This window comes from Nipponia nippon, unplaced genomic scaffold, assembly GCF_047370975.1.
Source record: "Nipponia nippon isolate SJK-2023a ecotype South Korea unplaced genomic scaffold, ASM4737097v1 scaffold_2, whole genome shotgun sequence".
Classification (NCBI taxonomy): domain Eukaryota; kingdom Metazoa; phylum Chordata; class Aves; order Pelecaniformes; family Threskiornithidae; genus Nipponia; species Nipponia nippon.
Genome location: NW_028262336.1, coordinates 1784563 through 1800284, shown reverse-complemented (window position 1 = coordinate 1800284; position 15722 = coordinate 1784563). Strand labels below are relative to the sequence as shown.

Genomic DNA, 15722 nt, shown 5'->3' with positions numbered 1-15722 from the left:
GTATTTAAAGACAGTAAACTGTAGTTAAAATTAAGAAGTGTCGACAACTACATGACCATACCATTCACCGTTCATCTTCACCCTTCAGAAGACATTTTGAAAAGCAAGGTTCTTTGTATATTCTCACTGAAAATGTTTGAGGACACAGTTTTGAAAAGCAGTAGAGCCTTTTGAAATCCACAATTCAGTGCTGTCCTTTGGGAAACAGCCCTAACCAAGCAGGCTAAAAGGGGGTCCAATATTCCATATACAACTTCTCAGTCAAAAGTGCTTCTGCAGTAGTCACCAACAGAAAAAGGGACACCATCCAGGGAAGGGTTTGCTACTTGAAAGATTCAAATAGCGATATAGCTCCATGCTGTATCACTCATGTATCATAAGCAGTTGTTCATTATTTGATAAGAGTGGATTTCAGCTAGTCATCATTAATATTCACAGTAAAACTCCAACGTGGGTGATCTGACCACAGCATGGCACATACTCCAGCTGCAACTCCTCCCTATTACAAGGACAGGTGTATGACTGACTTATTTTTGTTTGGTTTTATGAGCCAACTAAACTCAGATTACAATTTAAAAGAAGGTTTAGCTGATGTAACTACTAAGTGCTGTGGTCCTGGATGTTCTTTAATTACAGAGCTTGTCTACCTCTGGCCTGAGCCACTCCTGCTTGCTAACCCAATTTTTAAGCGTAAAACTAACCAGACTGCAGGAAGGAAAAAGAAGGCTGTACAATGTTTCTGCCGTACTAGTTAGAAGTACAGACTCAGAAAAATGCCTGGCGATAATAATAGGAAATGGGCATTACCAGGGCAAAAGGAGGCAAGGAATCTCACGGCCAAGCAGGAGTGGAAAGGATGAGAGCAGAAACAGCACTTCCCATAGCATAAGCTGCCACAGAACTAAAAGCCTGAGCCATCACCTTAGTGTGAATGTTTTACAGGTAAATGAGGCAATCTACTTAAACTCTTAGTTTTTTAGACCCATTTAAAACTTGTTTCGAAAAGAATGCGATAACTTGGTAATATGCAAATTTTAGCAGCAGGTCATTATTTTTCCCTATCTTTTCAATCCACTTGTTAAACATTTAAAAATATCTTGTGACACCCTAACACATCCCATTCTTTGAATGGAACCTGACAAAGTCAGACTCTGCTTTAAAGATGCACTTGTTGCTGTTCCATGTGTTAATGACAAACTCACTTTGAACCCACACCACCAAGTTGAAGAAATCCTTAAAATCATTTCTAAGTTGTTATTCAGTGAAGTATTAACACCCCAACACCAGGAAAAAACATGCAATAACGCTGACGTTCATTAATACTTGATGTGCACTTTTAGCCTACTGTTTATTAAAAAGATTGGTAGTCCTGTTTTTCTTTTCAATATAAATAACAGCAACTAAATGCCATATAAATAACTGCTATCAGATACAAGAATGGGTAGGACCACATCATCATCATCATCTTTACCTCTTTAATTTTGTTCCTCTTCTCTCGGATATCCGGGTCTGCTGGTTCTCCACTGTTTATGCCTATAAGATTTGGTAAAGGAACAGGGGGCAGTGGCTTGCTGTCTTTCTTTTTCAACTCTTGCACTACTTTGTTCTTTTCTGTCTGAATCTCAGCTTGAATCTCATCACGTGATTTCTTCAATTTCTCCTTAGCCTCTTCCAGAGCCTTTTCATGATCTGCTCGGATCTTATTTCTCAGACGTTCCTCTTCTTCTCTAGAGACACAAATGCTAGTCAGCATCTCAGTACTAAAAACACATTGTTATAAACAAACTGCAGCTTCAAAACAGAAGCCACATCCCAAGTTGGTTTACTCTAAGTAATTCTAATGATTCAGACAAGTTTACTGAATTATGTTAGTGCACAATCCTACGCTATTTTTGCCATGAACCCCAAAAGTAAACCAGCGCACCCACCAGCAACATTATTGTAGAAAAATGTATCATCGGGGTTTCCTAGATTATATCTCAGCACCTTTGCTTGTCTGCTCAAGAATTTAGAGAGGAGAAGCTCTACACCCTGTACTTCAACTACAGGATGCGTGCAGAGGCACATCTAGCAATCATTCAGTTTAAAAAAAAATAAAAATCAGAAGGGCCTTTACTCGCCTTCTGCACAATAAATACATCGCACACAACTAGTCAAGATTTGAAGTAACCACTACAAAAAAAAAATTGCAGCCACTCCTTTTATTAGCAACGAGGTGTGAGCTGCAAGAGTTGCAAACGCCACCGCGGCATGTTTTGTCTTGAATTCAGAACTCATTGTTCCAATCAGTACGGTCCATAAACCTCACAAGTTAAATGCAGAGTTAATTATAAAGCCATTCAGGAACGTAAGAGCTTTTAGAAAAGCATGATTTTGAAACTCACTGCCAACAAAACCAACATCATCTTGGTTCTAAGCACAATCTTCCCTAATGATCTTTAATGATCAGTAGAAGTTTTGAGATTCGCACACAAAATGAAGAGCGCTGTTTTAAAGCCTGGGTTAAACAAGATGTTATTCAAACAACAGACAAAAATGGCCCAATCCGGTCCTAAAATATTCCAAGGCATCAGGAAGATACACGTCAGAGTCAATATAACACCACCTTTTCAAGCTTCTTTAAAATATAGAGTTGCTCAATGAATAATGTAAGCCAAAATAGTTGTAGGGATTTAAAATAAGCACTACTTACAAAAAGCCACGCTCCCTCCCTGTTGCCTCCCCCAGGCAAAACCACTTTTTTCCTCAAAGAGCATTAAGGAGTAGAAAGTGGATAACGGAATGGAAAGGCGGCAAGCAGCAAGCCATGTAAGAAATATCAAGCTTGGCCTAACTGCTTTTAGGAGGAACAGAGCCACTTGACCCATATCACATGTTTTTCCCAGTATACTGAAAACGCACCAATGAAAAGGAGCACCGACCATTTGATACGCGAGTATTAGAATGGAAGAGCTCAGCTGGAAGGGACCTACAGCGACCATCTAGTCCAACTGCAATTAAAAGCCAATCCAAAGTTTACAGAAAAAAAATAAACACAAGATTGACGACTGTTAACCAAACACTGACAACAAAAATAGGAACGTATCTACATATTTAAATTGGGATACTCTTCCTACAAAGGTTATTAAAAATATTTGACAAAGTCTATGATAAACCAATAATGTTTCCAGAGATTCAAACAAATTTTAAGTAACTCATTGGGGTGCTGTGTTGGAATATTTGGGGATACGGACAGATCTTACTAGCTTTGCAAGTATAATAGAACTGTTTCTATTCATCTCACTGGTCAAGATCGCGTCACGTTTATTATAGAGCACTGCTTCACCTTTACAAAAAAAGAGCAAAGAACGAAGCTAATAAGGAGTAACTTGCCCAGAGTTACGACAAAACAGCATCAGAGCAATCCCACCGGACAGGGCCACTTTGTGCAAGGTTTACGACTGTTAGAGTCCTTTGCCTAAGGAGAGCTGATTTTAAGTCAAAGTGCAATAAATCAAGCTTTTCGTTCCAGAAATCCACAGTTCGAACCCCCAGTGCACTGGCCCTGACTGCTCAGGGCTCAAAACCATCCAGTATATTTTTAAGTTAAAATTCATACACCTCTTTGCTCCAGTCTTTAGCTTAGGCTCAAAAGCTCAAATAGAGACTTTTTTTAGGCGCACGTTTTATTCTCAATTTGGCGAAGCCTGACATCGCTTGATGTCATCCAGAAAATAACTTCCCAGTTTACAGGCCAATTCGCGTAGCATGCGGGGGAAAACCACGGCACTAGAACAGAAATGCTCTCAGCAAAATGCATTGTTACACCAAGAGTGTTTTATCAGGCCTTACATTCTTCTTAAGTGCTATTAGGTTTGCATTTTAAAAAAAATTATAGTAGCATTATTACCTTTCGATATTTCAGTACCAGAAACACAATGCAAGGTTTCAACTAATGCACTGACTGGAAGGCATTCAAACTCAAGTTCTTCAGCCGCTTTTCTCAATATGACCCATGTCACATCCATATTTCTCCCAAAAAATAAAAAATGAAGGACTGAGCTCCTCTCTTTGACCGTCAAATCCAGGCTCATTACCACTGTTGAACAGTAACAGTCCTCCTCTCCCTCAACTGCAGAGCAAAGAAACAACTTTCCAAGTGGCAAAAGACTAATCTAAAGAGAGAAAATACAAGTAATACCATTTAGGATAAATTTTACTTCTTCTATGACCCGTTTATGGGGGAAAATAACTTTCCCATATTCCTGTAAAAGTCACTCACGTTCTATTGTGGCAGCAACGCGCTCAATTCAGCAACAAAAGCAGCTGAAAATTTCTATCAACTGAAAGATGTGAAACCATAGATCTGTAGTCTGGAAAAGCTTTTCCAAGGCTAGCAGAGGGCTCTGCTCAAGATGCGGCTAGAGAGAATGAGAATGAGGTTGCCAGAAGGAGAAGTCGTTCCCCACAGTCATGTTCTCACCAGCCGACAGCACGCTGTAGAGGAGCCAAAGAGATGGCTTACAGAGACTGAGAAATGGGAAGCGGTACTGAACGTTTAAGAATCAAAATACTTGAGCGTGGGGGATAATATATTTTGGAGGTACATTTCTCATTTTCAAAACTCAGTTTCTGGAGGCAAGTGACAGCCTCTTCCTACTAACTAGGTCTACCAGATCTACTAACATTTTGTTAATAGATATTGAAATTCTTTTTGCAAAGGATCGACCATCACTGAAAAATCTGAATTTTTAGAAAAACAGGGTAACAAAGTATCTCAGACCTTAATAAAAACATGTTCAAGGCATATCCACGTTAACCTAATTTGAAGAGGATGCTTTACAATGAGTGTGCTTTACAATGTGTTTCTTAAATAGAAACGCTTTTGATAAAACCCATGGTTAACATGCATGTCCCCGAATACGATCCCCTGTGTGAAAACAATTAACGATGTTTGAGTCGTTATAGTGAGTCTGACTCACTCAAATGAGTCACTGGCGATGGGCTTTGCGCACCTTCACGATTTTGCACCATCAAGTTCGAGTGCCATGAAGATTTTGCCTTTACCTTGCCTTTTCATTGTTAGTCCCAGGCGCTGCATACAACAGTAATAATAAAAGCTCCATGGCTCCACCAGCTTCATCTATTTCTAGATTCAAACTGCGTGAAACAGCCATAAATTGGAAAACAAGTTTTGAACTCACGTCTGTTTACGCTGCAGGAACCGCTGTATAAACATACAAAAGCTGCTGATTCCTACAGCACTGTAATCCAATTAGAGTCATTAAGGAGGTTTGAATGACAGTCTGCTTTCCTTCAGTCACCCAGCAGAATACCTAAGTGTCTGAAGAAAATACAGAGACTCAATAGAGATGAAAAATTCTAGCAGTAACCGTATGATCAGCTCCAAGTCTTCCAGGAAGTGACATTTTGAGACAAACATAAGAAAACAGTAAGATGAAGAGAAAGGTCAACAGGTATTTGAGAGAGTTTATAGGAGATCGTACAAGAGCTTCTTCTGCAGATATTCTCTATGCAATTACCAATGATGGACAGCACGAGTTACAAGAAATGTCATATTCTACATTCCAGCTGAAGACATATTTTACCAAATATATTAACGTATATGATCTTAATGGAAGAAAAATCACACCCCTCAATACCAGTACCACGTTTCTTCTGAGTTCTTAAGCAACAAGAACTAAGTGAAAATACAGAATAAAATTAAGAGAACGAGGAGATTGGAAATGTGGGAGCAGCTGACGCCCCCGAAGTCACACCCAAAGACCAACAAGCTCCCCATACAGCATAAGAAACAGCCAACAACAGTTTAATGCATGTAGATAGCACTACATTCAAATACTCAGAGTTAAAGAAAAGAGACCTCAGAAAAGATCAATCTAAAAATATAAGACTGGAAAGAATCCCAGCATAAACACATACACCAAAATGTGTCAAACAGTTTCCCTGTCCAACTACCCGCCCCATCCCGCTCCTAGGCAACATAAGCAAACTCTTAAAATACAGAGTATTCTGAGTAAATCTTCAAAAACGTTACCTAACAGAAAGCTGCTGCTTCCTTCTAGTCACCCCAACAGCTCATTCTAAAGCCTCAAGACAGAGGTTCAAGTACCATGAAACTACAGCCGTGGCTACTTTAAAACAAGCAATATTATTAAAAGAATCTGTGATTAGACTATTTTTACCAGCAAGAACCATCAACAGACCTAATAATTAGGACCTGAAACTAGAAAGAGGAGCGAGTTTTTTAAACAATCACTGCAACTAACTATTGCAGCTGCTTATGCAGGAACACTGCGCGCTCAGAGCATCCGTGAGCTGTCTAAACGTCATTCCGAGAAGACCACAAATTGTAACACCTGATAACCGAATCACTAACCGAAGCTTCACGCGCTTTAATCACGCACGCGGCAGTGAGCCTTCTGAACTTAACGGCCACCACAGCTTCACTTGCCAAGGCAACGAGTTTTAAGTCTCTCCTATCGGCTGTGACACAGCAGGCTCCTTCGAAACCGAACCGCAAAAAACCAAAAATGCTTTCAAACTTCTTCGTAAGACTCAAGATCAAAAAGGAAATGAAAATTAGAACGGAGTCAAGAAAGGAAAACTGGCCACCAGCAGCTGTGCTCTCAGACTAAAAAGCAGAGCACTGGGTCGCTGTAGCAGGACAACCCGTTTATTATCGTTTGGATTTTCAGCAGATGGATAGGCAAGAACTGTTAAAGCACATCAATATTTGTGTAAGTCTGGCATCCAGAAACAAATCCCTGTGTGGGAATTCTGAACTTTTACCCTTTTGTCAAGTTTAATCTTCAACCAGAGGCTACTTTCAGAGACACAGTGAAACAAAAGGAGAGGCACTATTTTTTTTTTTAAGTTTGTGTGTATATATATCTTTGAGAGTCAGTGCCTAAAAAAACATTTCACATGTTAACTACAAAATTTGCTCTTCCCTCCAATCTTGCAGCATACACGATTTTATAACATCCGCACATATTACAACCCCATCGTGTTCTCCTAGTATATGGAGAATACACATTCACGACACACAAGGACACTGGAGATACATACCCTGCCCCTCATTGCCCAGAAAATTAACCCAAATTGCAGATTCCTTGAGCGGTTTCTTTAGGCAAAGGTGACAGTAGAAGTTATTTCTAGCAAGTGGTTAGAATTGCGTACGACGTGAGTACTGCTCCTCACACCCAGGGAACGTGGGACAGAATCCTTATTCAAGTCCTCTCATCCCTCTCCACCCAGCTTCCGAAGCTGTTCCTCTTGCCGTTACCCCTCCCCTTGACCTTCTTCACGTGCTTCTTTCCTGCCTCCCTTTACTATGACTTGTACCAACTTGGGCTCCGCTCGCTTGCTTCCTCGGTCTTCTACAAAGGCACGGCCGCCGCTCCAAACACCAGCCCTCCTCACTTCCATCATTCAACTCCTTTGGCCCATGCTAGGGAGAGGAGAAAGTTAACTCGCTGGCACAGGCACTCTTCTTTAATCATAAATACTCCCTCTTAAATTACATGCAGACCTCCTCCAAACAAAACTTCTTTCCATTTCTGTGCAATAAATAACGTCCCTAATTGATCTCTTTTGCAGTCAAATCTTAGACCAAGAATCCGGGCCTTCAGCCACCTTCAGCACTGCTCGCAAAAACTCTCCTATGATGGAAGCTCACAGATCCTGTTTCAGATCTGCTCCCTTCTCTAAACCAAAACCTCCGTCCCTGACATTTCCGCGTCGATGGCTGGCTGTCACCTTCAAGCCAAATGACCGGGAACTTAACTTTTAATCTTCCTCCCACGTCTTTTGGTCCGCAGCGGAAACTTCCCCGTTGCCCACATTGCCAGCGCCTGGGCATTCTTCCCATCTCCTAGACCTTGACTACACCTAAGCTCTTCTGCTTAGTTTCCATGTATTTTAAACACAGCCTTTCTTAACCCCTACAGCCAGAAGCCCTCGGAGCTTGATCTTGTTCTGTTCATCTAGCAATTCTGTTAGGAAAACCATCCACTTTACTTGCATCCTTACATTGCCTTTCTGTCTTTTTTCTCCTGCAAAAACTGTAATTCATTATATGTATTTTTCTCGGCACAAGAGAAAGAAAACATGGCCACTTCTAGATGTCCGATATGTTAAATTCACGGATTTCCATGCTGATCATTAAAGGCCACTGCTGCTTGTTACTCCTGTATCCGTCTCTACCCAATTGTTTTCCTTTGTCTTGTAATTTAGGCAGGGCCTTTGGAAGCAGCTCTGGAATGAGGACAAGCAAAACCCTTGGGGAATATATTTAGAGAGAATTTTAAAAAAACACAGATTGAATGGGCACACAGAACTTGCAGAAGGGAGTGGAGAGTTGAAGCACATCCCTTATGCATGAAGAGCAAGCCCTCTGCAAAACTGAAAGCCAAAAAATTCCTTAGTATTGCTAGGTATCTTTTATAAGATTTTGGAACATAGCCAGAACCTTCATAAATCAACATAAGGTAATACACCCAATTAAATACTTCATTAATAAAGGGCATTAACGTACAAGACCTCTCTTGTTTTCTTTCACAAAAGTACAAAACACACCTTCCAGTTAAGAACAGACCAGTACAGATTCCACTATCAAATGTAGAATGTATAACTCTTCAAGGGAAAAAAAAAAAAGCCACACATGCGGCAAGGGGTCATCCTTCAGGAATTATTTGCTTCCTCTGTTACGAATGTTAACATGAACAGAACTGGCAAAATTCATCCGGAGGTTCTGTCAAGTGCCGTGCCCATCAGCAAAGGCATTTGTTCCTCACCTGCCTACAGCAGCCAGGTAAATCCCAAGCACCAACCCAAAAAAGGAGGGTGCCAAGCTCAAGTCGGTGCCTTTCCTGGGAGCTGAAAGCGCTGTCACAGCTGGTACAGGCAGCTTAAGCTTTACTAGTGAAGAAAGGTAGATGTTTCCTACAAAACACGCCAACAGTTGCGTTCAACATTAGCAGGCAGGCATTTGTCAGCGCTAAGAAGGGTCACTAGAGACTGCGTAAGCACTTCAAGCTTACGTGAAATTTCTTAGTTTTGTAGTTACGGTATCAGCTGAAAGAGATTTTCAGAAGAACCAGATCAACGTTTTTCAGACTGCAACAGCAATGAACGCAACTTTCATTAGTGAGGAGCAAATAAAAAAATATAAATTACACAACGCTTTACACAAGTTTTCAACTATACAGAAGCAAACTCATTCAGTTTTTAGTGTCTTAGTGTCATTCAGGTACGGAAACGCTTTGTTAGGAAAAGCAATAGATGTATAAAGTTCAACAGTGTAGAGTTTTCAATCACTACAGCTCTATCAAACACATCTCATTTAGCTCCTTCCTGCTTATACGATGTAAAAGAGAATACAATTAGATTTGCCTCAAGGCACTAACATATAATCAAAAGTAGGCATTATTTCAGAATTTTTGCTGATTAAAGAAACTTCATTTAACAGCTGCAGCTAATTACTTTTGTGCAGAATATTAAGCCTCTGCAGAACAAGGTCTTAAATCTGATTGTCAAAGCACTTACAATGGTAATATAGAAGAAAAAAAAAAATATATATATTTTTAGGAATCAATCTTACTTCTAAAAAAAGGACACTGAAAAGCCTAGATCTTACTAAAAGTTTATGAAATTTAGGATCTCTTCATGTTTTATCAAGAAACCTGAATGAGAAGAATGTTGCTACCTGCTCTGTGTAAAAGGATTTTAAATAGCTTCTTGTCTCCCAGCACCACACTGACTGGAGCATCAGATCTTCCTTTCCTATTAGTACCCCAACAAGACAGATGTGGGCTTGTTTTTTTTTTTTTTATTTTAAGTAATAAAGATGGAAGAACCTTACAAGAAGCAGGAGTGAAAAATACACATAGACTATAGGAATAAGAGAGAGAGAGAGAAGTCAGTATTGAACAAGAGAATTGAGTAGGATAGAGTTAGACATGAGCAAGATAGTAAGAACAAACATCTGGAACCGGAGAGTTTATTTCGATGCGGGATTCAAACAGCACCAAAAACAGTAGGATAATTGCAACTCCAAACTGCAGAAGCCTGCTACAATTAACAATGTCAAACCACAGAATTTTCTACTCTAAATCACTCTAGGTAGCTGGAAACAGAGCTGTTGTACAAGTTTAGATATGTATATAGCAATGTATCAGGGTATTTACACTTTACTCACCACGGATCAAGTCTATGGACAAACATCATGCGTGCTATATTATTTATTGGTATAAAAGACAGTTTGATCAAGGCAGAGTAATACATAGCCGGTCCTGTGATATGAGAAAGCAGTTATGCAGAACTGGGTTCTCAGGTGAGAGCAGTGCGTCATCTCTGCTTCTTATTAAAGGCGGATTCTTTACAAATAAGCACATTTACCCAGAGGACAAAGCAGTCCCGCTGATGTTGATGGCACGGATCAGATACTGAAGCATATGCTCAAGCAGAAATAAAAGAAACCAGAGCACTCCCATTGCACAGCATCGAGCTCTTAAATTTTATGTCCAGTCCACTATTACTGCCAAAAACTAAGTTTCCGATAGGCCAAAAAAAAAAAAAAAAAAAAGGCAAAGAGACAAACCTAGCAATACAAGCCAAGAAGGAAAATAAGAGTGGTGCATTCTATGATTTGGCATATACCAGAAAAGTTGCTGCAGTCTGAAGCATTACTGCATCTTCCTTACCACCCAAAGCTCATCATGCTACAGTCTTTACAAAGGTTGCTTATTTTTCTTTATTCCATACAAAATCAAATATATACACTCGTTTTTCACAATGATAAAAACAAACCCCCTTTGATGGCAGCTTTTTCCCCAAGAAAACCACAGTCCTACTTAAGCTGCCCAATATTAAACAGAATCCTAAAATTAGCCAGACCTAGGCGGCTGATTTTAGATTCAAAAAATAGATTCAAACACCTGAAAACCAAGAAGATTACAGGTTTCCGCTACACCTTAATCCTCACCCTTTTGAACAACATGAAGAGCCACATTAAAGTTGCACGTGCAAGCGCAGAATTAGCACTTGCTACGCTATTTAGCATTTTAACATTCTCTGGAGTGAAAGTTTTGGGCTTTTTTGTTTTTAAATATAATTCTTACATAATTTTTTTACCTAAAGAAAATGAATCATGGATCCCTTCTCGTACAACACCAGCAACTGTTTCAGTATATGCTCTATGGAAGCTTGCGCTACAGTACTGACTTGCTACTCCTTCACCCTCCGTACTAGCTACACTGCCCGAGTTGTGCCAAGGTGGGATGCTGGGTTCACCACCTTAGGTCTGCACAGGAATTTTGGGAGGAGATGGGGACAGAAACAAGAATGATGCGACCATCGTACTTAACTCCAATCATATGTACATTACACAGCATCCTTGCTCTCCCTTCTTTCCTGATCTTCTTTGCCCCCAGACTTACAAATCCCCCCTTTCACACATGATACTCCCAGAGGAGGAAAAAAGCTCCTGAAGCCATGCAGAAAACCTTCAGGAGTGATTGAGAGGACCCAAATAGCCTCCAGAAATTGAACAAGCTTTAGGTAGGAGCCTTAGCCAGCTGAGAAATTCCTCTTCCTGCTGCTTCCTCACATGGTAAAGAAGAAAAGGAATTTCTTAGCACGTATATCCATTATCGCATGCTCTTGTTCCGGTAGTTTGGCCCAATAACAGAGCACGTGATATTAGTTCAACTAATAAGCTATGAAGAGTTTCCTAACATTTCACCTGAGATACAGGGACAGCAATATATGAGAGAATGTTCAGGCAAAAGAGGAACGAGCTTTTACCTGTTTACCTTCACAAGATATAGCTTGAAAACTCTCCTGCGGCAGATATCAAAGGCCAGCTGAAATCCCTACGTAGGAATGTCACAGAGAAAGCTGCATTAATTCCTTGCAATAGAAGTGCTAAATATAAACATATTAAATACTGAATATACCAGGACAGCCTCCCTCTCCACACGTGGTAGGACAGATAACACTTCCGTGACATTCCACGTGGACATTATAAGCTTGCTCTAAAATTAAAGAGGAGACATACTTGAAAAGAGTTTGCCAAAAAAATCCACCAAAAAAACCCCACACTAAACATGTGAGTCCAGGAAGAACAACAATAGAAAGAAGATAACTCCTGGTCTACTCTTGTTTTGAAAAAAAGACCAAGCAAACCATAAAACAGACCAAGAAAACTTTTCAAGCAACACAGTTAACAAGCAAACACTTGTATTAACCCCCTTTCATATAGTTAACTCGATTCTATTTTGTTAAGAACCAGTTTTATTTAGTTTCCAATAACAATCAGAAAAAATTGAAACACACCAACTGTGAGCAGTAACACTTGGCTGATTTTTGAAAGTGTCAAGTAACCAACCTTAAGGACAGAGCTCAAGACACCAGAAAAGAAAAACAGGGTGCCAAAAGACATCTGCTGTATAGAATTGTGTTTGGGGGCAGGAGGGCGTTTTTTTTAAGGAAACGAAGCAGCAGCAGTCACTAAAAATTATGACAATCATTTTAACATCCCAGTGATTCAAAATGGTAAGGTTGGAGCTTCGCATCCGTAAGAGACTACCACTTGAGCTAACAGAGGATGGCGGCCTCCTGCTATCAGTTACTATGTAGGTCAGCATCAGAGGAAGAGAAAAATACCTTGACAGGGTTTCACACATATCAGCTTGCAGCAGAAAAAGAGACTCCAGCTACAGTTTCACACTGTATTTAAGCTGATTAATACCTAGCTATTGCCAAGTGAAAGGTCCTACTCAACCTCGCACCAGCTCTGGCACTTGTCAGCGGCTGGTGAACTGATGGAGGGCCTTACCACAGTAGGCTACATGGGGGCTTGGCAGTGCTCTCCTGGACACTTGTTTGTTCCGAGGCTTTTTGCATGGGGTTAGCTCCCTGAATTAGCCGATGGTGGGGTCAGATGACAGCCAAAGCTAACACGGGTAAAGAAGCAGGAGCAATCTTCCCTCTACAAAAGAGTCCACGCAGCCCTCCCTTAACAGAGCCTGCCAGAGACAAATGTGTAAATTGTAGCGTTGACTAGTATACCAAGAAATGAAACTAACTGTAGAGCTTGGAAGTAAACAGTCAAAGGCAGCAGTAATAAGGCAAGGATCTGCTGGAAGCTGAGGACTACTGGATAAAATGACGGTGAGACAAATGAACTGACTGGACAACCCACACAAGCCCTAGAGCAGAGATCACCAACGCAAGCACAAGCCGTGGCAGGTGAAGCTTCGGGAAGTTCTGACCAACTCAGAAGGGACCCAACTGCAGACCCAACTTCCAGTCGGCGAGGAAACGGCACCACCTTCACCGTATGCTCGAGGTGGAGAAGCCCATCTGTGTGGGCTCATCCCTGGATGAGTAAGAGTCGCCCACTGTCAGCACGGATCCCCTCTCCTGATCACCAGCCAGACAGTGCACAGGACACGGCTTTCCTGGCGTCGCTGCAGTGAGGCACTGATGGCCAGAAAATCAGTGGTTCTCTAGAAACAAGTCAACTAGCATGTGCAAGATGCTTGATGTCCACACATGCTCCTGATTTACTAGGTTACAGATTGGTTGTGTATGACTGCAGCGTTAATAATACGATCAACAATAATAGCTGGAATACTGTTTTATGTAATAAAAGATATTATAACTCTGTACATCTTGTGTTGGTCACCATCTCTGTGCAAATCGTTCTTTAAGTTTCAGGGCTTTAGTTGCCCTACAGAAACAAGCTCCCTTACTCCTTATGCTGGTACCCAGGAGACCAGGCAGCAAGCCAGTCAGCCTGTGGTGAGCTGAGCCAGCTGAAAAATCACCCATCACTTCAGGCCAAATCACATCTCCTAACTGGCTGACTGCCCAAACACTGCTGTTGGGGCAAAGATATAGGCAAGATTAAATGGTTGAGGACACAGCAGAACAGGACGTGAGCTTCAAGTGTTACAGACCCGCACATTCAGGGACCTCAAAATTAGAGCCCAAGCTGTAAAGATCGTGTTTTCTGCACACACACTAACACGAACATTAACCCCAGTCACTCCCTTCCCCACCATCACCTCTGCCCCCTCACTCAGCCATATGGTTTCCTCTCCTCCAGGTTATCTTAATGATATTGCTTCCTCCACTGAATAAGAGTCACTCCCTACCATCCTAAATTTTATTTATGCCTTACTGAGCACCAACTTGCTTCAGGTGTCTCCTCTATCCAAGGCCACTTTGATTAGTCTTTGATATCTCACTTGGCCAATGCCCACCTCTTCTCATACCTCAAACAATGCCGATCTTTTTCTACCTAGGGAAAAAGGGGAAGAAAGCAAAAGGCACTATTTCACAGTCATCCCACCCCCTTTTATTTTGTTCTGTGTGCAGTTCCCATCTCCAGCTTCCACAGAAAGAAATTAATTGCTGCTCCTCACTACCACCAGGGCCCTCTGCAAGCCCTGCCTCAATGTCCCCCTCCAGGTTCCTGTCTCTGATCAGGCACTTCTTTCCCTTTTCCCCACCCCCTATACTGGAAAAACGAGAATTACATTAACTGAAGCGATGCCTTCTTCCCGATGTCTGCGTTCAAAAGGGGGACCACAGTGAGTATGGTAGCTCCCTCCTTTTACACCATGAGTCTTCTCGGCAGCCTGACCTCCAACAGTAAACCCCAAGACTCTCACCAGCTGAAGAAAAACAGCTGGGGAAAGCAAGCGATTTAAACCCATAGCCATGATATTAGTATGGTCTTAGTCTAAACATTCTCAATTGTTTAAATATAATTAAGTTGACAGCAAAAATACACATAAAGAGAGAAAGGCTATTGCAAAGTGAGAGCAGCAAATAGCGCATCACGTAGCCTCAGAGATGGCAAACTTTCAGGTAAGCAGATGGTAGCAGACTTCTCTGCATGGGAAACCCTCTGGCAGGTCCTACAGCGCTGCAAGGAAGCGACTTCCCTCACACAGATGTTCTGTCGACACAAGCTACCACACTTCCATAATGCTATTTCACTCACCCAGCCGGAGTCGCTTTGCACATCCCAGAAGCAACAGCGCTTTAAATATCCTATTGGAAGTTCACACGTACTGCTCAGACTCATCTTCCTCCTCCGCCTAGAACTGTTACCATACAGCTATATGGTAAATTGATACCTGTATATCAATGTGTTTAAAATAAGAATAGCAGTCAATATGCATGGCTCCATAAGCCACGCACTAAAATGTTGTATGGCAAAGAGCTTGAAGAGGAAGAGGACGGGGCAAACCCTGGGATCTACTGTATGAGACTGATACGAGCTCTTCGTTACAGGGCAACGACATTACTAAGGGTGTGCAGCTTAGTCCAAACACAGGCCTACAGCAATTTCTCTTGACTTGCTCCTCTCGCCACCAAGGCGCAGCTGTGCACAACCCTCCTGGCTAACACAGCATCGGTGCTAGTCCGTTGGCCTCGCCGTGGCACGGGAGCAGCGTTCCGTTTGTCTGAAAGACACAGATCGGCTCCTTGCCCCACGGGACCGGCAGGATCACACCAGGCATCAGCGCTCCCTTCCCTCTACCTGGCCGCAGTTTAAAATGTAGTCTTGCTTCACAGAAACTGGAAGAATTATGGGGCAACAACGGGGAAGAAAAAAAAAAAACCACAACCACAATTTGAACTCAGTCTCAGAATATCAATAGCTTTCAGAAGGTATTTTGTGACATGTCGTGAGAAAAACC

At 41.6% G+C, this 15722-nt stretch overlaps 1 protein-coding gene across 2 annotated transcripts in view; it reads right to left on the bottom strand.

Moving 5' to 3' along the window:
• MAN1A2 (mannosidase alpha class 1A member 2) overlaps nt 1-15722 on the bottom strand; it is a 139599-nt gene that overhangs the window by 109046 nt on the left and 14831 nt on the right. For both annotated transcript variants that reach the window (XR_015704951.1, XM_009460543.2), the window contains exon 2: nt 1472-1727. Coding sequence is in view for 1 of the 2 variants with exons in the window: in XM_009460543.2 (XP_009458818.2) it covers nt 1472-1727 (256 nt within the window). In the remaining variant the exon portion in view is untranslated. The remainder of the gene's footprint in view (nt 1-1471; nt 1728-15722) is intronic.